General features: G+C 45.6%; 4 protein-coding genes and 1 non-coding gene across 8 annotated transcripts in view; 2 read left to right on the top strand and 3 right to left on the bottom strand.

The window, feature by feature from the left end:
• The first annotated feature begins 289 nt into the window (after window positions 1–289).
• rgn (regucalcin) lies at window positions 290–5,971 on the top strand. 4 transcript variants are annotated; one of them, XM_029657541.2, is made up of 8 exons: window positions 290–395; window positions 1,293–1,454; window positions 2,918–3,100; window positions 3,211–3,311; window positions 3,475–3,589; window positions 3,665–3,796; window positions 4,066–4,220; window positions 5,692–5,971. In XM_029657541.2, exons 1-8 carry the CDS (start codon window positions 293–295, stop codon window positions 5,740–5,742), a joined length of 1,002 nt encoding a protein of 333 aa, XP_029513401.2. In that variant the 5' UTR covers window positions 290–292; the 3' UTR covers window positions 5,743–5,971. The 4 variants fall into 4 exon arrangements, with proteins under 4 accessions (XP_029513401.2, XP_064879457.1, XP_029513400.1 ...); XM_029657540.1 differs by having other exon boundaries at window positions 297–395; window positions 1,307–1,454; XM_065023385.1 differs by having other exon boundaries at window positions 3,475–3,796.
• A 100-nt stretch (window positions 5,972–6,071) lies between these two features.
• Window positions 6,072–11,845, top strand: LOC115127931 (PI-PLC X domain-containing protein 1-like). The gene is made up of 7 exons (XM_029657544.2): window positions 6,072–6,353; window positions 6,738–6,874; window positions 7,221–7,379; window positions 10,101–10,256; window positions 10,487–10,599; window positions 10,685–10,758; window positions 10,823–11,845. The coding sequence occupies exons 1-7, from the start codon at window positions 6,257–6,259 to the stop codon at window positions 11,071–11,073; spliced, it is 987 nt and encodes a 328-aa protein (XP_029513404.1). The 5' UTR covers window positions 6,072–6,256; the 3' UTR covers window positions 11,074–11,845.
• A 5,735-nt stretch (window positions 11,846–17,580) lies between these two features.
• Window positions 17,581–21,028, bottom strand: nabp1b (nucleic acid binding protein 1b). Its single transcript, XM_065023365.1, has 6 exons — window positions 20,121–21,028; window positions 19,960–20,006; window positions 19,697–19,788; window positions 19,195–19,266; window positions 19,041–19,116; window positions 17,581–18,009 (listed from the first exon to the last, which is right to left on the bottom strand). The coding sequence occupies exons 1-6, from the start codon at window positions 20,215–20,217 to the stop codon at window positions 17,782–17,784; spliced, it is 612 nt and encodes a 203-aa protein (XP_064879437.1). The 5' UTR covers window positions 20,218–21,028; the 3' UTR covers window positions 17,581–17,781.
• trnas-cga (transfer RNA serine (anticodon CGA)) lies at window positions 20,506–20,587 on the bottom strand. Its single transcript has one exon. It is a non-coding gene; the product is annotated as a tRNA-Ser (tRNA).
• Window positions 21,029–21,121: 93 nt separating the features above from the next.
• Window positions 21,122–21,910, bottom strand: part of LOC135573718 (mitochondrial pyruvate carrier 2-like) — a 7,484-nt gene continuing 6,695 nt past the window's right edge. Inside the window, exons 5-6 of the mRNA XM_065023370.1 lie at window positions 21,815–21,910; window positions 21,122–21,771 (exon numbers count right to left, since the gene is read on the bottom strand). The exon at window positions 21,815–21,910 is cut by the window's right edge and continues 275 nt beyond it. The gene's annotated coding sequence lies outside the window, so the exon portion shown is untranslated. The remainder of the gene's footprint in view (window positions 21,772–21,814) is intronic.

Below are 21,910 nucleotides of genomic sequence, written 5' to 3'. Positions count from 1 at the left end.
AAACAAGAAACTCAATTACTGTTGCTTTCTGTAACAATCAACAGGGCATATTGTATGTAGGCTATTGTGTAAAAGCATCAGGTCAGAAAATGTGCATAAAAGTGAATAGACGACATTCAACAGCTATACCGTAACTACAGGCCTACTGTGTGTGTGTGTTGGGGGGGGTTCATGTCAAATGTTAGTATAAATTAGAATTTATGGTCCGAATTTACGACGCTTTTTTTGCTGACGGAATACGTTTTCAGTTGAGAAAGAGGTACTGCTGGGGGAGCGGGACTACCCCTGTCACATGGTCTGTTTATTTGTCTATGGCTGGCTGTCTGTCTGTGAGCGGAGAGACTTGCTGTCGCGTGATTCAGAAGCTCTTCAGGCGACTTCGGCGTGTAAAACAGGTAATGTATCCGTGTCTGTACGATGTGTTATTTTCTGAGAAATCATAAACAAAGTTGCAAGTTATAGTATCCTAGCCAACTGTTGGCTAAAATTCTAAACAAATCGGTGTAGTGCAGTCATTTATATGGGGGTTACTTATAGAAATGAGAGTGAGTGAATTAGAAGTTCACTCGCTGCCTAAGAGATAATTCAACAGCTGTGCAGGCTACGGTGTATAACTCGCAGAGTACCCTGTTCAAAGGCACATTTTTTGTCTTGCCCATTCACTCTCTCTGGCACAAATACACAATCTGTGTCTCAAGGCTTAAAAATCATTATTTAACATTTCTCCTCCCCTTCATCTACACTGATTTGAAGTGAATTTAACAAGGGATCATAACTTTCACCTGGATTCACCTGGTCTATGTCGCAGAAAGAGCAGGTGTTCTTAATGTTTTGTACATTATTGTATATTAAGAGTAACTATCTTGGGGGGCGTTTTATGGGAAACCAGATGTTTTAGACTTCAATTTGACTGTTTGTTGCAAAAGTGATCTACTTTTAGTGGTAGATGTAAAAGACCTGGACCTCCCCCAGCCATCCTTGGGTACTTTGTGTCCCCTCGGTGTCTTGTTTTGCGCGCTTCGTACAAAATAATAACATGCAGGATATTTCTAAACGCAGCTCTTTATTAACTATCTATAACTGGCATGTTCACGTGTCTCCAACCATGATCATCCGAAGATGACCTCACCACCTGTGTGGTTCTTAACCAATCATAGCGCAGTATGATACGGCGGTAAAATGCATACAATTACAATTCAGTATGTTTACACTACGAATATTACACTCAGATTCTTGGGGTGCATGATGCCCCTTGGCTACTGTGTGTGTGTGTGTGTGTCAAATTGCTTTAGTCATGTCTGTGAAGGTGGAGTGTGTGGTGAAAGAGAGATGTGAGATCGGAGAAGGGCCGGTGTGGGAGGAGAAAGAAGGAACTCTACTCTTTGTGGACATATCAGGACAGAAGATCCACCGCTGGAACCCAGCAACCAATCAGAAAGAGACAGTGGCCACAGGTAAACCAATCAGAAAGGCAGCTGTGACCCTGGGTGAAAAAGTGTCTTAACCTCTAAGGTTCAGTAAAGATCCTTTTTCTTGAACTTCTATTTTGTAGATCCAGTTTGTTCTTCATCCGGGTTGTTTGGGCTCTGAGGTAGCAACAGCACACCTTATACTCCTGTCATGTTCTGTATTTTTATTTTTACAACCCTCCCTGTTTCCAACCCCCCCCCCCCCGTCCCTCTCCCTGCTCCCTCTCCTCACCTTTTCCCTCTCTTCTCTTCCACCAATCCTCCCTGTTTCCAACTCCCCCCGTCCCTCTCCCTGCTCCCTCTCCTCACCTTTTCCCTCTCTTCTCTTCCACCAATCCTCCCTGTTTCCAACTCCCCCGTCCCTCTCCCTGCTCCCTCTCCTCACCTTTTCCCTCTCTTCTCTTCCTCCAATCCTCCCTGTTTCCAACTCCCCCCGTCCCTCTCCCTGCTCCCTCTCCTCACCTTTTCCCTCTCTTCTCTTCCTCCAATCCTCCCTGTTTCCAACTCCCCCCGTCCCTCTCCCTGCTCCCTCTCCTCACCTTTTCCCTCTCTTCTCTTCCTCCAATCCTCCCTGTTTCCAACTCCCCCGTCCCTCTCCCTGCTCCCTCTCCTCACCTTTTCCCTCTCTTCTCTTCCTCCAATCCTCCCTGTTTCCAACTCCCCCCATCCCTCTCCCTGCTCCCCCCCCTCCTCACCTTTTCACCCTCTCTTCTCTTCCTCCAATCCTCCCTGTTTCCAACTCCCCCATCCCTCTCCCTGCTCCCCTCCTCACCTTTTCCCTCTCTTCTCTTCCTCCAATCCTCCCTGTTTCCAACTCCCCCATCCCTCTCCCTGCTCCCTCTCCTCACCTTTTCCCTCCTTCTCTTCCTCCTCCTCCTGTTTCCAAATCCCTCTCCCTGCTCCCCTCCCCACCTTTTCCCTCTCTTCTCTTCCTCCAATCCTCCCTGTTTCCAACTCCCCCCGTCCCTCTCCCTGCTCCCTCTCCTCACCTTTTCCCTCTCTTCTCTTCCTCCTCCTCCTGTTTCCAACTCCCCCGTCCCTCTCCCTGCTCCCTCTCCTCACCTTTTTTCCTCCCTGTTTCCAACTCCCCCGTCCCTCTCCCTGCTCCCTCTCCTCACCTTTTCCCTCTTTCTCTTCCTCCAACTCCTCCCCAACTCCCCCGTCCCTCCCTGCTCCCTTTCTCACCTTTTCCCTCTTCTCTTCCTCCAATCCCCCCCTCCCTGTTTCCAACTCCCCGTCCCTTCCCTGCTCCCCTCCTCACCTTTTCCCTCTCTTCTCTTCCTCCAATCCCCACCCCTCCCTGTTTCCAACTCCCCCCGTCCCTCTCCCTGCTCCCCTCCTCACCTTTTCCCTCTCTTCTCTTCCTCCAATCCCCACCCTCCCTGTTTCCAACTCCCCCTCTCCCTCTCCCTGTTCCCCTCCTCACCAATCCCCACTCCTCCCCCCAGAGAAGTTTGTGGGCTGTGCGGTCCCCCGGCGGTCTGGAGGCTATGTGATCGGAGAGGGACGGAGTTTTGGAGCGCTGGACTGGGAGTCTAAGTCCATCTCCACCATCGCTGTCATCGATGAAGACAAACCCAACAACCGCTTTAATGACGGCAAGGTGGACCCTGCTGGACGCCTCTTTGCAGGTAGAGATTGATAGATCAATTAATTTGACAATCCATTAATCCATCAACCTCTCTTCTACCACATCTGTTTTGTGTTCCATGTAAATGTTCTGTTAACTGTGTTCTGTCAGGTACCATGGCGATAGAGGAACGTCCTACAGTTCTAGAGCTGAAGCAGGGTTCTCTGTTCTCCCTGAACAAGGACCACATTGTAGTCAAACATTTCAATCAGGTGACACATAAGGGTGGAAGTGGAATGTTCTCAATGATCGTTTCTAGCATAAACAGTTAAGTGTTAGTGTGAGATAAACAGTAGCAAAGACTAATCCTATAAGGTATTAGATGAGTAGAGACTGAAGCGATCCTTTATGTTGCTGTTTTTATTATTTGACCAGGTGGACATCTCAAACGGTCTGGACTGGTCTCTGGACCACAAAACCTTCTACTACATAGACAGCCTCACCTACACTGTGGACGCTTTCAACTATGACATCAACACCGGGAGTATCAGTGAGGGACACACACACACACACACACACACACACATAAACCTTGTACTACATCGACAGCCGTGTGTGTGTGTAGGTAACCGGCGGATGGTGTATAAGATGGACGAGGGGGAGGGGATTCCTGATGGCATGTGTATTGACGCAGACGGTAGACTCTGGGTCGCCTGCTACAGTGGAGGCAGAGTGATTCAGATTGACCCACAGACAGGTGTGTGTGTACCTGCCTATATGTGTCAGAGCGTAACAGTTACAGTATATTGTAATATGAAGGTAAAAACCACCAATCCCCCCCCCTTTTCTCTCCCTCTGCTGCCTCCCTCTCTCATTTCTCCCTCTCCATCTTCCCTCCCCCTCTTCTCTCCCTCTGCCGCCTCCCTCTCTCATTTCTCCCTCTCCATCTTCCCTCCCCCTCTTCTCTCCCTCTGCTGCCTCCCTCTCTCATTTCTCCCTCTCCATCTTCCCTCCCCCTCTTCTCAGGGGTGCGTTTGCAGACAGTGAAGCTACCGGTGGATAAGACAACATCATGTTGTTTCGGGGGTAGAGACTATTCAGACCTGTACGTGACCTCAGCCTGTAAGGGAATGGATGAGGCAGACATGGCCAAGCAACCGCAGGCAGGATGTGTCTTTAGGGTACGTGTGTGTGTGTCAGTGGAGGCTCCTCGGAGGAGGAAGGGGAGGACCATCCTATGCAGTAAATTTCAGAAGAAAAAAAAAAGTGAAACATTCAAAAAGTTCTCCTTTTTAGATAAAACTATACTGAATGTATTCACATTTGACCAAATAACTGATTAAAACACTGTTTTGTAATGGTCTGCAGTAGCCTGAACAGCTCTCTGTGGTAGCACCATGGTGTAGCCAGAGGACAGCTATTTTCCATCCCCTCTGAGTACATTGACTTCAATACAAAACCTAGGAGGCTCATGGTTCACACCCCCTTTCATAATTATGACGACTTCCAGAGGACCTCCAACATATCAGAGTTCTTGCAGCAAGAACTGACATGTTGTCCACCCAGTCAAAGGATCAGAGAATGAATCTAGTACTGAAAGCATAAGCTACATCTAGCTAGCACTGCAGTGCATGAAATGTGGGAAGTAGTTGACTCAAAGAGAGAGAAAGACTATAATTGAACAGTTTTTAACAAATTAATTTCTTTAAAAATTGAGAAGCATCAGAGAGAAAAAGAGGGAGAGAGAGAGCTGTTGTAGGCATATTTCATTGTAATTTTTCACTTTCACTTACCTAATTTAGACTACTCAAACATCTGGCTCAAACAGAGAGGTATGCTATTTGTGTTAGCTAGCTAGCTAAGGCTATCCAACACTGGAACACTGGTATATTGCCACCAGGGACCCACCAGTGTAACTGCTTGCTGTACACTGTACAGCGTGATTGTAGCGGGTTTACTAATACATTTGTTCTAGTAGCTATGTTGACTGACGTTAGCTAATATGGTGACAACGATGTTGGCTGTGTGTAGCGGTTATGGTATGAAGGTGCACTAAAGGCCACAAAGGAAGGGAAAAGGGGAGAGGAGAAGAGTGCGTAGATGCGAGAAGGAATTAAACAACGAGCAAAGTGATGATTCTTAAACGGAAGCAAACAGAACGAAACCGGGATAAACCTAGCTATTTTGTCCAATAGAATCTCTTGTTTGCAACTTTTTGAACTTATGATTACAACCTAGATCAGCTAGATGCAGAGGGTGCAAGGCAGTATTGAATGTGTCACTGTTTGTAACCTTGATTACTCCAATTTGTCTCTCGACCTGTGTTACAAACCTTTTCTGTTATTTAGCGACACTCTTATCCAGAGTGACTTACAGTAGTGAGTGCATACATTTTCATACTTTTATATACTAGCTAGGTTGTAGTAACCTCATGATAGGTATAGGGAAACACTTTGTATCATGTAGTAGCCTAAACCTATTGGTTGCAATGAGCTGGGCAAATGGAATATGAATGACAGTCATCCAATATGCTGTATTAGAAATAAGGCCATGCTCATAAATATAAAATATATTCCTCCCTAATCTGAAACGGCACCGACCGCCACTGGGGTGTGTGTGTTTTATTCAGCCTGTGTTTTATTCTCCTTGCAGATCACAGGCCTGGGTGCAAAGGGCATTCCTGCAAATTCATTCACTGGATGAGTGACACAATGGAAACACTGAAAACCGGCCCTTGTCAATCATTCCATGATGATCAACCAGTAACTCGGCTGCACAACTGAACTGCGCCCACTGACCACTAATCTCACTAATAAAATAATGTGACTTTATGATTTTAAGCAAAACTCAACATGCCTCAGTTATAGTTACTGTACTTCATGTATTAGTAGGCTATTGTATATCTTCTGTCCAATAAAAAAGCTACAATTGATAGGTAGTTTGTATGAGGACTCTTTTGACACAATTCTCACTGTTATGCCATTGCTACCCGACGTCACGTTTTTGTGGGGGGGGGGGGTGACTGGAATGTCCCCTTCCTGCTGAAGAGAATGCGGAAGAAAGAATAGGACCAAATGGGAAAGGGCATTTTCATCTCTTTCTAGTCACAGACCCGGGTGAAATCCAACATATCTACAGTATTGTAACTGTGGTCCTGCTACATTCCGCTCGCTGTTTACAAGCTATCATCAATAGTAGATATCAATAGGTGGTGGAAATGGAGCGCGGAGGCGCATCGTCCACTAACGCAGACTGGATGTCTCAACTGCCAGAGGAACTGTGGGGTACACCGCTTTGGGACCTGGCGATACCCGGTGAGAATGAACTTAATAATGTCGAGTGATAGCCTACTGTTATCCTTTTTATTTAGGTTACAAAAAGTTTGATATAGAATAGAGTTTAGAGCACAAGCTATTGTAACGACCCTGGGATTATAAACACTGATATTGACTGCCACTTGAATATGCTTTTGGGGCACAGTCGATTGCGCACTGGACTTCGGGCTAGAAGGTTGAGGGTTCGAGACCTGTTCCCTGCCTGTTTCATTACACTATGTTTATATGGGACTAGCCTAGAGAACATTTGTCACGAGTTTCATTAGAGGAAGTAAGCCTGTTTTTTTTCAAACCTATTCAGTCCCTTTCCTTGATGTCATATGACTGCGCTTGTTTTGTCTTTCTTTTTGTCTCTGCTTGCAGGGAGTCATGACAGCATGAGTTACTGCCTGGATACACACTCTCCTGTCTTGGGTTCTGAGTCGTTCATGCTGCAGTTTCTGGATCGACTGGCACCCTGCATTGTACGCCCCTGTGTCTACCGCTGGGCCACCACACAGGCAGGTTTCACACACATCTTGGTTTTCCTATCCTTGTGGGGACTAAACTATTGATTCCCATTCAAAATCCTATTTTCCCCAACCCTAACCCCTAATTGTAATTGTAACCCTGAACCCAACTCCTAACCCGAAAATAGCCTTTTTTCCTTGTGGGGACTGGTGAAATGTCCCTTGTTTTTTACTATACTTGTAAGCACTTCTGGTCCCCACAAGGATAATAAAACCAACAAAACACACACCAAACACACAACACACAAACACACTGCAGACAGAGAACTGTGTGTGTGTATTATTAATATTATATACAATCTAAGTTAGAGATTGTCCCTGTCCTTTTCTCCCATAGGCGTGGAGTATTCCTGATCAGTTGGATGCTGGAATCCGGTTCTTCGATCTACGGATCGCCCATAAAAACATAAAAAATACACAAGACTTTCTAAAAACACACAACACAGATGAGACGCTGTACTTCGCACACGCGATTTATACGCTACAGACTGTAAAGGTACGGTATAGTAAACACACATGATTTATACGCTACAGACTGTAAAGGTACGGCATAGTAAACACACGCGATTTATACGCTACAGACTGTAAAGGTACGGTATAGTAAACACACGCGATTTATACGCTACAGACTGTAAAGGTACGGTATAGTAAACACACATGATTTATACGCTACAGACTGTAAAGGTACGGTATAGTAAACACACATGATTTATACGCTACAGACTGTAAAGGTACGGTATAGTAAACACACATGATTTATACGCTACAGACTGTAAAGGTACGGTATAGTAAACACACATGATTTATACGCTACAGACTGTAAAGGTACGGTATAGTAAACACACATGATTTATACGCTACAGACTGTAAAGGTACGGTATAGTAAACACACATGATTTATACGCTACAGACTGTAAAAGTATAGTAAACACACGATTTATACGCTACAGACTGTAAAACGGTATAGTAAACACATGATTTATACGCTACAGACTGTAAAGGTACGGTATAGTAAACACACATGATTTATACGCTACAGACTGTAAAGGTACGGTATAGTAAACACACATGATTTATACGCTACAGACTGTAAAGGTACGGTATAGTAAACACACATGATTTATACGCTACAGACTGTAAAGGTACGGTATAGTAAACACACATGATTTATACGCTACAGACTGTAAAGGTACGGTATAGTAAACACACATGATTTATACGCTACAGACTGTAAAGGTACGGTATAGTAAACACACATGATTTATACGCTACAGACTGTAAAGGTACGGTATAGTAAACACACATGATTTATACGCTACAGACTGTAAAGGTACGGTATAGTAAACACACATGATTTATACGCTACAGACTGTAAAGGTACGGTATAGTAAACACAGACTGTAAAGGTGTATAGTTTATACGCTACAGACTGTAAAGGTACGGTATAGTAAACACACATGATTTATACGCTACAGACTGTAAAGGTACGGTATAGTAAACACACATGATTTATACGCTACAGACTGTAAAGGTACGGTATAGTAAACACACATGATTTATACGCTACAGACTGTAAAGGTACGGCATAGTAAACACACATGATTTATACGCTACAGACTGTAAAGGTACGGTATAGTAAACACACATGATTTATACGCTACAGACTGTAAAGGTACGGTATAGTAAACACACATGATTTATACGCTACAGACTGTAAAGGTACGGTATAGTAAACACACATGATTTATACGCTACAGACTGTAAAGGTACGGTATAGTAAACACACATGATTTATACGCTACAGACTGTAAAGGTACGGTATAGTAAACACACATGATTTATACGCTACAGACTGTAAAAGTATAGTACATGATTTATAGTAAAACACACATGATTTATACGCTACAGACTGTAAAGATTTACGCTACAGACTGTATAGTAAACACACATGATTTATACGCTACAGACTGTAAAGGTACGGTATAGTAAACACACATGATTTATACGCTACAGACTGTAAAGGTACGGTATAGTAAACACACATGATTTATACGCTACAGACTGTAAAGGTACGGTATAGTAAACACACATGATTTATACGCTACAGACTGTAAAGGTACGGTATAGTAGTAAACACACATGTAAATTTATACGCTACAGACTGTAAAGGTACGGTATAGTAAACACACATGATTTATACGCTACAGACTGTAAAGGTACGGTATAGTAAACACACATGATTTATACGCTACAGACTGTAAAGGTACGGTATAGTAAACACACAGATTTATAAACACATGATTTATACGCTACAGACTGTAAAGGTACGGTATAGTAAACACACATGATTTATACGCTACAGACTGTAAAGGTATACGGTAGTAGTAAACACACATGATTTATACGCTACAGACTGTAAAGGTACGGTATAGTAAACACACATGATTTATACGCTACAGACTGTAAAGGTACGGTATAGTAAACACACATGATTTTATACGCTACAGACTGTAAAGGCTACAGACGGTATAGTAAACACACATGATTTATACGCTACAGACTGTAAAGGTACGGTATAGTAAAACACATGATTTATACGCTACAGACTGTAAAGGTACGGTATAGTAAACACACATGATTTATACGCTACAGACTGTAAAGGTACGGTATAGTAAACACACATGATTTATACGCTACAGACTGTAAAGGTACGGTATAGTAAACACACATGATTTATACGCTACAGACTGTAAAGGTACGGTATAGTAAACACACATGATTTATACGCTACAGACTGTAAAGGTACGGTATAGTAAACACACATGATTTATACGCTACAGACTGTAAAAAGGTACATGGTATAGTAAGCACACATGATTTATACGCTACAGACTGTAAAGGTACGGTATAGTAAACACACATGATTTATACGCTACAGACTGTAAAGGTACGGCATAGTAAACACACATGATTTATACGCTACAGACTGTAAAGGTACGGTATAGTAAACACACATGATTTATACACTACAGACTGTAAAGGTACGGTATAGTAAACACACATGATTTATACGCTACAGACTGTAAAGGTACGGTATAGTAAACACACATGCCATTCTGCTGTGTGAATCTTCTGTACTCAATGTGAGAGCATATGCACTAGAAATATTATTCACAATCCATTGTGTGTGTGTGTGTGTGTGTGTGTGTGTGTGTAGGAGGCCCTGTCAACCATGGCTGTGTGGTTGGCGCAGCACCAGAAGGAGGTAGTGATCCTGTCCTGTTCCCACTTCTACCTGCTGACGGACTCTGAGCACCAGGCCCTGGTCTGCTACATCACTCAGCTGTTTAAAGACCAACTCTGCCCCCCACAGGTACAGGATAGACAAGACCCCACTACTGCCTGTCTCAGTCAGGGTTGGGGTCAGTTCAGTTTTCAGGAAGTGGTGCCAGTTTCCGGTGAGTTCATGTTTTCAGGAAGTGGTGTTAGTTGGGATCAGTTCAGTTTTCAGGAAGTGAAGTGTCCATTGTTTTCTGAGTTTTATTGGCATGAAAGGTGAATGAACTCTTGTGTGTGTATGTGTGTGTGTGTGTGTGTGTGTAGGAGACTCCCTATCTGAGCCAGTGCTGGGATCTGGGGCAGCAGGTCATAATTTCGTACGACGATGAGACGATTCTTCACCAACACAAGGAACTGTGGCCTAAGATCCCTTACTGGTACGCTGTGTGTATGTGGGACTCTGTGTGTGTGTGGCACTCTGTGTGGATGTGTGTTAAACCTGTAACCTTTGACCCTTTACAGGTACGCTGACTCGGCAGACCCCAAAGAGGTAATTTCTTACCTGGAGGAGCAGCAGAAGGCCCAAGGAAGAGCAGGTTAGTGTGTGTGTGCGTGGTCTTGCGTGTCCTTTGATTGACAGCTGAGCTCTTTGATTGACAGCTCATTTCTTCACCTCTGGGCTGAACCTGACGGAGGATACTGCTGTAGTGGTCTGCAACCCCTGTCTGACGATGAGGAAGTTAACGATGAAGAGTTTCTCCCTGCTGCTGGACTGGGTGGAGAAGCAGACTCCTGGACCGAACCAGACCGCTGTCAACATCATCTGTGGAGACTTTGTGGGTCTGAACCACTTTGCCTCTGTGGTTATCGGGCTCAATAAGAAACTGCTGAAGACAGAGAGCCACAGATGACTCACAGGGGAAGGAGTGAGAAAGAGACCGACAGATAAACATGCACAGAATCCCAAATGGCTTCTAGCTCCTTCTCCCTATGCAGTTGTGGAGAGCTGAGAGGTTTGGTTAGGTGTAATCAACATGGTACTCTGATACACTAGATCAGGTGTGTTAAACTCATTCCATGGAGGGCCTACTGTCTGTAGGTTTTTTGTTTTTTTCTTTCATTTAGACCTAGTCAACCAGGTGAGGGGAGTTCCTTACTAATTTGGGAGGAGCAAAAACCCACAGACACTCGGCCCTCCGTGGAATGAGTTTGACACGTGCACTACTAGATCATAGGAATGAGTTTGACACGTGCACTACTAGATCATAGGAATGAGTTTGACACGTGCACTACTAGATCATAGAAATGAGTTTGACACGTGCACTACTAGATCATAGGAATGAGTTTGACACGTGCACTACTAGATCATAGGAATGAGTTTGACACGTGCACTACTAGATCATAGGAATGAGTTTGACACGTGCACTACTAGATCATAGGAATGAGTTTGACACGTGCACTACTAGATCATAGGAATGAGTTCCCATGTTTCCCTATGTCTACCTACGGCACAGGGTGTCAGGTTTACTGTGTTGTTAATGAGTATGATGGATACAATGAGAGGTTTTTACATTCTAAAGTGATGCCACAGGAAAAGTTTCATCAGATGGACAATATCATTTATTTTCTATATGCAAATACACTACATGCAGGGGCAAATACATAAATGTCTATTGAACTTTATCTGTTTGAGACATCTTTATTTCAAACATAATTAACACTAACAACACCTTGAAATAGTCATGTTACAACAGGTGTGACTTTATAAAATAAACCACTTCCTCACAGCTGAGAATGACTACCCTGAGAAATAGTCATGTTACAACAGGTGTGACTTTATAAAATAAACCACTTCCTCACAGCTGAGAATGACTACCCTGAGAAATAGTCATGTTACAACAGGTGTGACTTTATAAAATAAACCACTTCCTCACAGCTGAGAATGACTACCCTGAGAAATAGTCATGTTACAACAGGTGTGACTTTATAAAATAAACCACTTCCTCACAGCTGAGAATGACTACCCTGAGAAATTGTCATGTAAACGGTGTGCTGCCCTCCTGTGTTCAAATAGCAGAAGTGCAGTACAACATGTTGCAGGGACAGATCTGTTGGCGCTAGTTTCATTTTCTACAGGAAACTAAAACAGAAGCTAACAAAAAGGGCGATAAAAGTGTGTGGTGAAACAAAATAATAATACATTTAATCATATATAAAAAGGAAAAAGCAGAAATGGCAGATCACTGAACGAAAGATCCATTTCAACTCACCTAACAAGGTGCATTATTAATGTCACACCATTAACTGTAGAAAATGGATACATTGTAGAAAATATAGTGAACACATGTTACATAGACATAGATGTAATTCACAAATGGCACACAGTAAGGCACTTCACTGATACAGACAGACAGAAAACTGTCAAATGAAGAAAGACGACAGAATATCTAGCAGTTCAAATCTAATTAATGAAATATAATCTAACTCCTTCAAAAGGCAATTATTTCTGAAAAATAAGCAATATGGCCTCCTGCTCTAGTCTCTATATGGGAAGATCTCAATTGCATACTCCTTGTCTCCTTCTCAAAACAGATTGGAAGAGAAGGTCTGAGGGGAAGGAACTCTGGCTTTCTCATGTAATGGGTTTTGAGAAAGGTACGAGGAGAGAGGACGCGGGGAGTATGTAATTGACACCTTCCCTATGACTTTGGTTTACCTTCTCTTATCACATGCCCCTTCACATCTCCTTCAGCAGAATCCCATAGGGGCGGATGGAGCTCTCCACAATCCTCCTCTCTTCTTCCTCAGATGTGCCGTCATTAACTGGAACAAGCCAGTAGTCAACTCTCTTACAGATCTTCCGTTGGGCTGGGTTGATACGGTTCTGAAGGACCATCCTGTAGGTTTTCCCGTTTGTCTTCGACACAAAGTCTCTGGCGTAGCCGCTGGCTTGGCTGAGGTCAGGAGTGGAGTAGATGCCTCGCCCGTAGAGCTGCCTGTCTCCTACTTTATAGTGGGACTGGATGATGCCTTTAGCCCCGTCCTCGCTGGTACCGTGGTATGACACTGGCCACTCCCCGGGGTATGAGTATGTCCGAATCCCGTTTGGACCGAGCCATGTGTTATCTCCGTATTTGTCCAGAACCTTCAACGCGATCCGTTTCCATCCACACGGTCGCTTGTAACTCTCATCGCCTCTCACAAAATTCTCAGAGTCGGAAACGTCGGTGAAGTCATAATCGAACTGCCTATCGAAGAATGTTGCCTCATCCACAAAGAGTTCGGTGTTGATTACCTTTCTTTTGTCCTGGCTGGAGAAAAGCACTGATAACCCCCATGTCAACCATGAGACAGGGCTGAGCCACTGCAGGAGAGAGGTGACGCCCAGGATAGAACCGATGAGAAAGCCTTCCACAGTCAGAAGGTTTTCAGGTGTCTTGCCAGGGTTGTTCCTCTGAAAGTCGGACAAGGGCCTCACCGTGGCTCCCATTGCCACTGATAGGGCCTCGTAGCGTACACCCTCGTCAAGCATGACTGGTCTTAGAACAGTTGTTAAAAGTGAAAGCCTCTTAAACCAGTAAGGATATGTGTCTGTAGCCGATCGTGGAGCAATCGTTAGCAGCTAACACCTCAAACTTCTCTCAGGCACTCGGTCTGTATTTGTCCATTGTCTTTGCAAACTAACCGAATGAAAAACCTGGCTACTACAGAAACACTGTCTCCACCCACATTGACAGACTTTCAGTTTCATTTTTAGACTTGGTAGAATTAGGAAGAACATACCACTGGTCTTGGGCAGGGGACAAGGCTTATAAACAGGAAGTCAGTAGCAGACTAGGTGGGACACAACTTGGAAATCCAGCACACAACATCCTGCACCACAGTTAAGTTGTCTGACTGCAGGAGCCTTCGTCAGGGGGTCATTGCTTGTGTGTGTCCCCCCCCACCCACATGTACACTGTGGACTTTGGACTGATCTGAATTTATATGTAGGCTAGTTAACTTGTGATTCTTCTGTGAACTTTTACTCAAATGCTGAACTAGCATAGGCATACTTCTTATTTTATCTCAGACTTGTATAGCCTACTGGACTCATAGGGAGCTCATCTCTCACATTATTTTGTTGGGAGGAGTGACTCTATGGACTTCCATTGGCTAGCCCTACAATGTAGAAAACAGTACAAATAAAGCAAAACCCTTGAATGAGTAGGTCTATCTGTTGAAAGGGGGGCAGGCTATCTGCCTGTATGGACGTGTTGAAAGGGGGGCAGGCTATCTGCCAGTATGGACGTGTTGAAAGGGGGGCAGGCTATCTGCCAGTATGGACGTGTTGAAAGGGGGGCAGGCTATCTGCCAGTATGGACGTGTTGAAAGGGGGGCAGGCTATCTGCCAGTATGGACGTGTTGAAAGGGGGGCAGGCTATCTGCCAGTATGGACGTGTTGAAAGGGGGGCAGGCTATCTGCCAGTATGGACGTGTTGAAAGGGGGGCAGGCTATCTGCCAGTATGGACGTGTTGAAAGGGGGGCAGGCTATCTGCCAGTATGGACGTGTTGAAAGGGGGGCAGGCTATCTGCCTGTATGGACGTGTTGAAAGGGGGGCAGGCTATCTGCCAGTATGGACGTGTTGAAAGGGGGCAGGCTATCTGCCGGCATGGACGTGTTGAAAGGGGGCAGGCTATCTGCCTGTATGGACGTGTTGAAAGGGGGGCAGGCTATCTGCCAGTATGGACGTGTTGAAAGGGGGGCAGGCTATCTGCCGGTAAGGACGTGTTGAAAGGGGGGCAGGCTATCTGCCGGTATGGACGTGTTGAAAGGGGGGCAGGCTATCTGCCTGTATGGACGTGTTGAAAGGGGGCAGGCTATCTGCCAGTATGGACGTGTTGAAAGGGGGCAGGCTATCTGCCTGTATGGACGTGTTGAAAGGGGGCAGGCTATCTGCCAGTATGGACGTGTTGAAAGGGGGCAGGCTATCTGTCTGTACGGACGTGTTGAAAGGGGGCAGGCTATCTGCCGGTACGGACGTGTTGAAAGGGGGCAGGCTATCTGCGGTACGGACGTGTTGAAAGGGGGCAGGCTATCTGCCGGTACGGACGTGTTGAAAGGGGGCAGGCTATGGGCGTGTTGAAAGGGGGGCAGGCTATCTGCCGGTACGGACGTGTTGAAAGGGGGCAGGCTATCTGCCGGTACGGACGTGTTGAAAGGGGGCAGGCTATGGGCGTGTTGAAAGGGGGCAGGCTATCTGCGGTACGGACGTGTTGAAAGGGGGGCAGGCTATCTGCCTGTACGGACGTGTTGAAAGGGATGCAGGCTATCTGCCGGTACGGACGTGTTAAAAGGGGGGCAGGCTATGGACGTGTTGAAAGGAGGGCAGGCTATCTGCCTGTACGGACGTGTTGAAAGGGGGGCAGGCTATCTGCCTGTACGGACGTGTTGAAAGGGGGGCAGGCTATCTGCCGGTACGGACGTGTTGAAAGGGGGGCAGGCTATGGACGTGTTGAAAGGGGGGCAGGCTATCTGCCTGTATGGACGTGTTGAAAGGGGGCAGGCTATCTGCCAGTATGGGCAGGCGTGTTGAAAGGGGGGCAGGCTATCTGTCTGTACGGACGTGTTGAAAGGGGGCAGGCTATCTGCCGGTACAGACGTGTTGAAAGGGGGGCAGGCTATCTGCCTGTACGGACGTGTTGAAAGGGGGGCAGGCTATCTGCCGGTACAGACGTGTTGAACGTGGGGGCAGGCTATCTGCCGGTACAGACGTGTTGAAAGGGGGGCAGGCTATCTGCCGGTACGGACGTGTTGAAAGGGGGGCAGGCTATCTGCCTGTACGGACGTGTTGAAAGGGGGGCAGGCTATCTGCCTGTACGGACGTGTTGAAAGGGGGGCAGGCTATCTGCCGGTACGGACGTGTTGAAAGGGGGCAGGCTATCTGCCTGTACGGACGTGTTGAAAGGGGGCAGGCTATCTGCCTATCTACGGACGTGTTGAAAGGGGGCAGGCTATCTGCCGGTACGGACGTGTTGAAAAATCTGGGGGCAGGCTATGGATCTGCCGTGTTGAAAGGGGGCAGGCTATCTGCCGGTACGGACGTGTTGAAAGGGGGCAGGCTATCTGCCTGTACGGACGTGTTGAAAGGGGGCAGGCTATCTGCGTGTTGAAAGGGGGCGGCTACGTGTTAAAAGGGGGCAGGCTATGGGCGTGTTGAAAGGGGGCAGGCTATCTGCCGGTACGGACGTGTTGAAAGGGGGGCAGGCTATCTGCCTGTATGGACGTGTTGAAAGGAGGGCAGGCTATCTGCCTGTACGGACGTGTTGAAAGGGGGCAGGCTATCTGCCTGTACGGACGTGTTGAAAGGGGGCAGGCTATCTGCGATGGTACGGACGTGTTGAAAGGGGGCAGGCTATGGGCGTGTTGAAAGGGGGCAGGCTATCTGCCGGTACGGACGTGTTGAAAGGGGGCAGGCTATCTGCCTGTACGGACGTGTTGAAAGGGGGCAGGCTATCTGCCGGTACGGGCGTGTTGAAAGGGGGCAGGCTATCTGCCGGTACGGACGTGTTGAAAGGGGGCAGGCTATCTGCCGTGTACGGACGTGTTGAAAGGGGGCAGGCTATCTGCCGGTACGGACGTGTTGAAAGGGGGCAGGCTATCTGCCTGTACGGACGTGTTGAAAGGGGGCAGGCTATCTGCCGGTATGGGCGTGTTGAAAGGGGGCAGGCTATCTGCCTGTATGGAGCGTGTTGAAAGGGGGCAGGCTGTCTTTGTGTATGGGCGTGTTGAAAGGGGGCAGGCTATCTGCGGTATGGACGCGTGTTGAAAGGGGGGCAGGCTGTCTGCCTGTATGGACGTGTTGAAAGGGGGGCAGGCTATCTGCCGGTACAGACGTTTTGAAAGGGGGGCAGGCTATCTGCCGGTACGGACGTGTTGAAAGGGGGCAGGCTATCTGCCGGTACAGGCGTGTTGAAAGGGGGCAGGCTATCTGCCGTTACAGACGATTTGAAAGGGGGCAGGCTATCTGCGTGTACGGACGTGTTGAAAGGGGGCAGGCTATCTGCCGGTACAGACGTGTTGAAAGGGGGCAGGCTATCTGCCGGTACAGACGTGTTGAAAGGGGGCAGGCTATCTGCCGGTACAGGACGTGTTGAAAGGGGGGGCAGGCTATCTGCGGTACAGACGTGTTGAAAGGGGGGCAGGCTATCTGCCGGTACGGACGTGTTGAAAGGGGGCAGGCTATCTGCGGTATAGACGTGTTGAAAGGGGGGCAGGCTATCTGCCGGTACAGACGTGTTGAAAGGGGGGCAGGCTATCTGCCGGTACGGACGTGTTGAAAGGGGGGCAGGCTATCTGCCGGTACGGACGTGTTGAAAGGGGGGCAGGCTATCTGCCGGTACAGACGTGTTGAAAGGGGGGCAGGCTATCTGCCGGTACAGACGTGTTGAAAGGGGGGCAGGCTATCTGCCGGCATAACTTTACCTCAAACCCCCAAAATCTTTTAGTTATGATTTATTTATTTGAACCAAATGTGTAACATTCCTTAGAAAATGATGGCCACGTTAACAAAAATGATTAAACTTGCTAAATAAAAATACAGCTAGGCCCAAGATACGTGTTGATTTGAAACCAGCGTCATTTCCTCTTTAGCCCTTGCCGGGGGTCCCTGCTGTTGCCCACAGATTCTGTGGGCTTGCTGTCGGTGCCAGGACCTCCGGAGCCTCGCCCAGTCTGCTGTCCTGTGCTCCCATAGGTTGGATTCCGGGAGAGCGGAGAGCATCCATTGGAAGAGTATGTGAGGGTGGGGACTGAGGGGGTGGAGCTTTGACTGACAGAAGAACTGTTCTGGGACTCAACTTTAGACTGGAGAGAGAGAAGGAGAGGAGGATGAGATGAACAGATAGAGAAGTAGAGGAGGATGAGATGAACAGAGAGAAGGAGAGGAGGATGAGATGAACAGAGAGAGAAGGAGAGGAGGATGAGATGAACAGAGAGAGAAGGAGAGGAGGATGAGATGAACAAAGAGAGAAGGAGAGGAGGATGAGATGAACAGAGAGAGAAGGAGAGGAGGATGAGATGAACAGAGAGAGAAGGAGAGGAGGATGAGATGAACAGAGAGAGAAGGAGAGGAGGATGAGATGAACAAAGAGAGAAGGAGAGGAGGATGAGATGAACAGAGAGAGAAGGAGAGGAGGATGAGATGAACAGAGAGAGAAGGAGAGGAGGATGAGATGAACAGAGAGAGAAGAGAGGAGGATGAGATGAACAGAGAGAGAAGGAGAGGAGGATGAGATGAACAGAGAGAGAAGGAGAGAGAGAAGGAGGATGAGATGAACAGAGAGAGAAGGAGAGGAGGATGAGATGAACAGAGAGAGAAGGAGAGGAGGATGAGATGAACACAGAGAGAAGGAGAGGAGGATGAGATGAACACAGAGAGAAGGAGAGGAGGATGAGATGAACAGGAGAGAGAAGGAGAGGAGGATGAGATGAACACAGAGAGAAGGAGAGGAGGATGAGATGAACACAGAGAGAAGGAGAGGAGGATGAGATGAACAGAGAGAGAAGGAGAGGAGGATGAGATGAACAGAGAGAGAAGGAGAGGAGGATGAGATGAACACAGAGAGAAGGAGAGGAGGATGAGATGAACAGAGAGAGAAGGAGAGGAGGATGAGATGAACACAGAGAGAAGGAGAGGAGGATGAGATGAACACAGAGAGAAGGAGAGGAGGATGAGATGAACAGAGAGAGAAGGAGAGGAGGATGAGATGAACAGAGAGAGAAGGAGAGGAGGATGAGATGAACAGAGAGAAAGGAAGAGGTGATGGGGAGGAGGTTAGATGTAGAAAATAACATGACAAATAAAATATATAGATCATTCTGGTGTGTGTACTCACCGGCCTGTTGGCCTGGGCCAGTGCCTCTGGGTTTGGTTCACTAAAGTTTGGCACCTCAGAGAAGACCATGCAAAAACTACAATACAACACAGATCAGTACCTTAACGAAATCTACAACACATTAACATCCAAGTCAACAGTTTGTGTGTCTTACTCTCCTATCTTCTGCAGGTCTCCTCCTCTGCCTGTGTAGAGTGTCAGACAGCCCTTCCACAGGGATGCATAGCTGACGAGAGAGAGAAACAGACAGACGACAGAGAGAGAGACACTGAGCTGCACTTCATAACCTCCTTTTCAAACGTATGACCATATTAGAGACACATATTTCCCTCAGATTACACAGACCCACAAAGAACTCGAAAACAAATCCAACTTTGATAAAGTCCCATATCTATTGGGTGAAATACCACAGTGTGCAATTACAACAGCAAGATTCCTGTTGCCACAAGAAAACGTCAAGCAGTGAAGAACAAACACCATTGTAAATACAACCCATATTTATGTTTATTTATGTTCCATTTTTTACTTTAACTATTTGCACATCGTTACAACAATGTATACTGACGTAATGACATAATTGTCAGAGAGACAGAGACAGAACTAGATAGATAGATAGATAGATAGATAGATAGATAGATAGATAGATAGATAGATACCCTCGTGAGAGGCGGAGGATGTCTCCTGGCTGGATGAGTCCACCCACCTCGTCCCACACAGACAGGGTGATGCACCCACTTTTATCAGCCACCTGACAGGAGAGGGAGGTGGAAGAGAGCAATTATCCCACTTTACGGGAAGAGAGCAATTATCCCACTTTACGGGAGACAGGTAGAAGGTTTGCATGAAAGGAGAGAGCAGAAAACGACAGGATGAGAATGAATAAAGATGGGGGGGGGAATAATGAGGAAATGATCCCCACCTTGCAGGAGCGAACCTCATGCCCATCCTTTGTTTTAGTTACCCTTCCTTCAGGTGGAGGGAAGGAGAGAATGAACAAAGTTTGCATTCATTCATTCATCACCAAATGAAACACTGAATATTTTTTATAAAACAAACATTTTACTGTCATTCACCACTCACCCATTTCCAACACAATAAAGATTAAATTTAAATTCTTCAATCCCAACCTTACGTCTTTTATCAAGAATTGAGCATCGTTTGGCACAATGGCGAACATATTTGATTAAAGTCACTGAAGCGAGAAAGAGAGACAAGTAGTGATGGTGGAAATCGTTCAAATCAGGTTCAAATGAATTTACAGCTGTCAAAATTAGGGAGACGAGAACAACACATGGTTATCAAGGGGGCGTGTTACGTTCAGAGCTCATTCCCTCATAATAAAGCATAAATTCTCCATGTAGCTTTTTCGAAATCCAACTAAGCCTATATAAGCAGAAACTGCTTTTGTCGATATATTTGCCGTATGTTCTCTTTAATACAACTGCAAATACTAAAAGCGAACAATCGTCACGAACAGGATTCGAACCTGTGCGGGGAAACCCCATTGGATTTCGAGTCCAACGCCTTAACCTCTCGGCCACCGTGACTGTGCATATTACTGGCTGTAACAATGGTATACAAACCTCTTTGCGATATTGGGATATTTGGTTAGTTATTTTATTGAGAAGCTAGTTACATTAGATAAGTGGTATTGTAAGAGAGCGCTGGTTTCATACTGCATCCTTGCTTTTCTTTGTAGCTATGTATTGTAAAATAAACTGAAGGTAAGACCTGTTCTCTTTTCCCGTCCTGCACTGTAGTTTGCCAAATTGACACAAGGTGGCGCCTATACGCTGCCGACGAGATGGTGAGGCCAGGCCCACACAGAAATGCACAAAAACAACCAAATCATAGAACATATCAGGGTTCTATAGCTATCTATGTTCAAAAGGTTTATAATGTAATGTTTACAATGTATTGTAAAATATGACAAACATGTGAATAAATATAAATGAAGAACAACAAAAGCAATGAAAAGTTATTCCTTATCAAAACAGCTAAATATGTCATTCATCTGGCCTGTCGGCCTACAAGGTTGTAACATTTTAACTACGGAAAACAAACGAGTTTACAGATACAGCTTTCATAAATACATTATTTTATTTAAATTACAACAATGATGTAATCCTACAAACAACTGTATTAAATTTGCACATAATACTAAGTAAATATTTAAGGGCACAAATCTATTACAAATATTGAGAGTTCGAGCCAAAACCTGATATTTCCTTAGTCTCAAAATAATTCTAACACAAAAAAGGAAGGAATGTAAATTCCTACATATTCATTAGGCCTATTAGAATATAGTGCCTGGTTATATACATATCACAGGAGGCTGCTGTGGGGAGGAACGCTAATATTAATGGCTGGAATGGAGTGAATAGAATGTTATCAAACACATGGTAACCATGGAAATTCCATGTATTCTGTTCCAGCCATCACTATGAGCCAGCCCTCCCAAATGAAGTTGCAACCGGCCACCTGTGATATGTACTGTATATAAGACCTGTGATATGTACTGTATATAAGACCTGTGATATGTACTGTATATAAGACCTGTGATATGTACTGTATGTAAGACCTGTGATATGTACTATATATAAGACCTGTGATATGTACTATATATAAGACCTGTGATATGTACTGTATATAAGACCTGTGATATGTACTGTATATAAGACCTGTGATATGTACTGTATATAAGACCTGTGATATGTACTATATATAAGACCTGTGATATGTACTGTATATAAGATATATGTAGTATATAAGACCTGTGACATGTACTGTATATAAGACCTGTGATATGTTCTGTATATAAGACCTGTGATATGTACTGTATATAAGACCTGTGATATGTACTGTATATA

Source organism: Oncorhynchus nerka, linkage group LG2 (genome assembly GCF_034236695.1).
Source record: "Oncorhynchus nerka isolate Pitt River linkage group LG2, Oner_Uvic_2.0, whole genome shotgun sequence".
NCBI classification, from domain to species: Eukaryota; Metazoa; Chordata; class Actinopteri; order Salmoniformes; family Salmonidae; genus Oncorhynchus; species Oncorhynchus nerka.
Note: the sequence above shows the minus strand (reverse complement) of the source record. Positions and strands in the feature narration are given on the sequence as shown.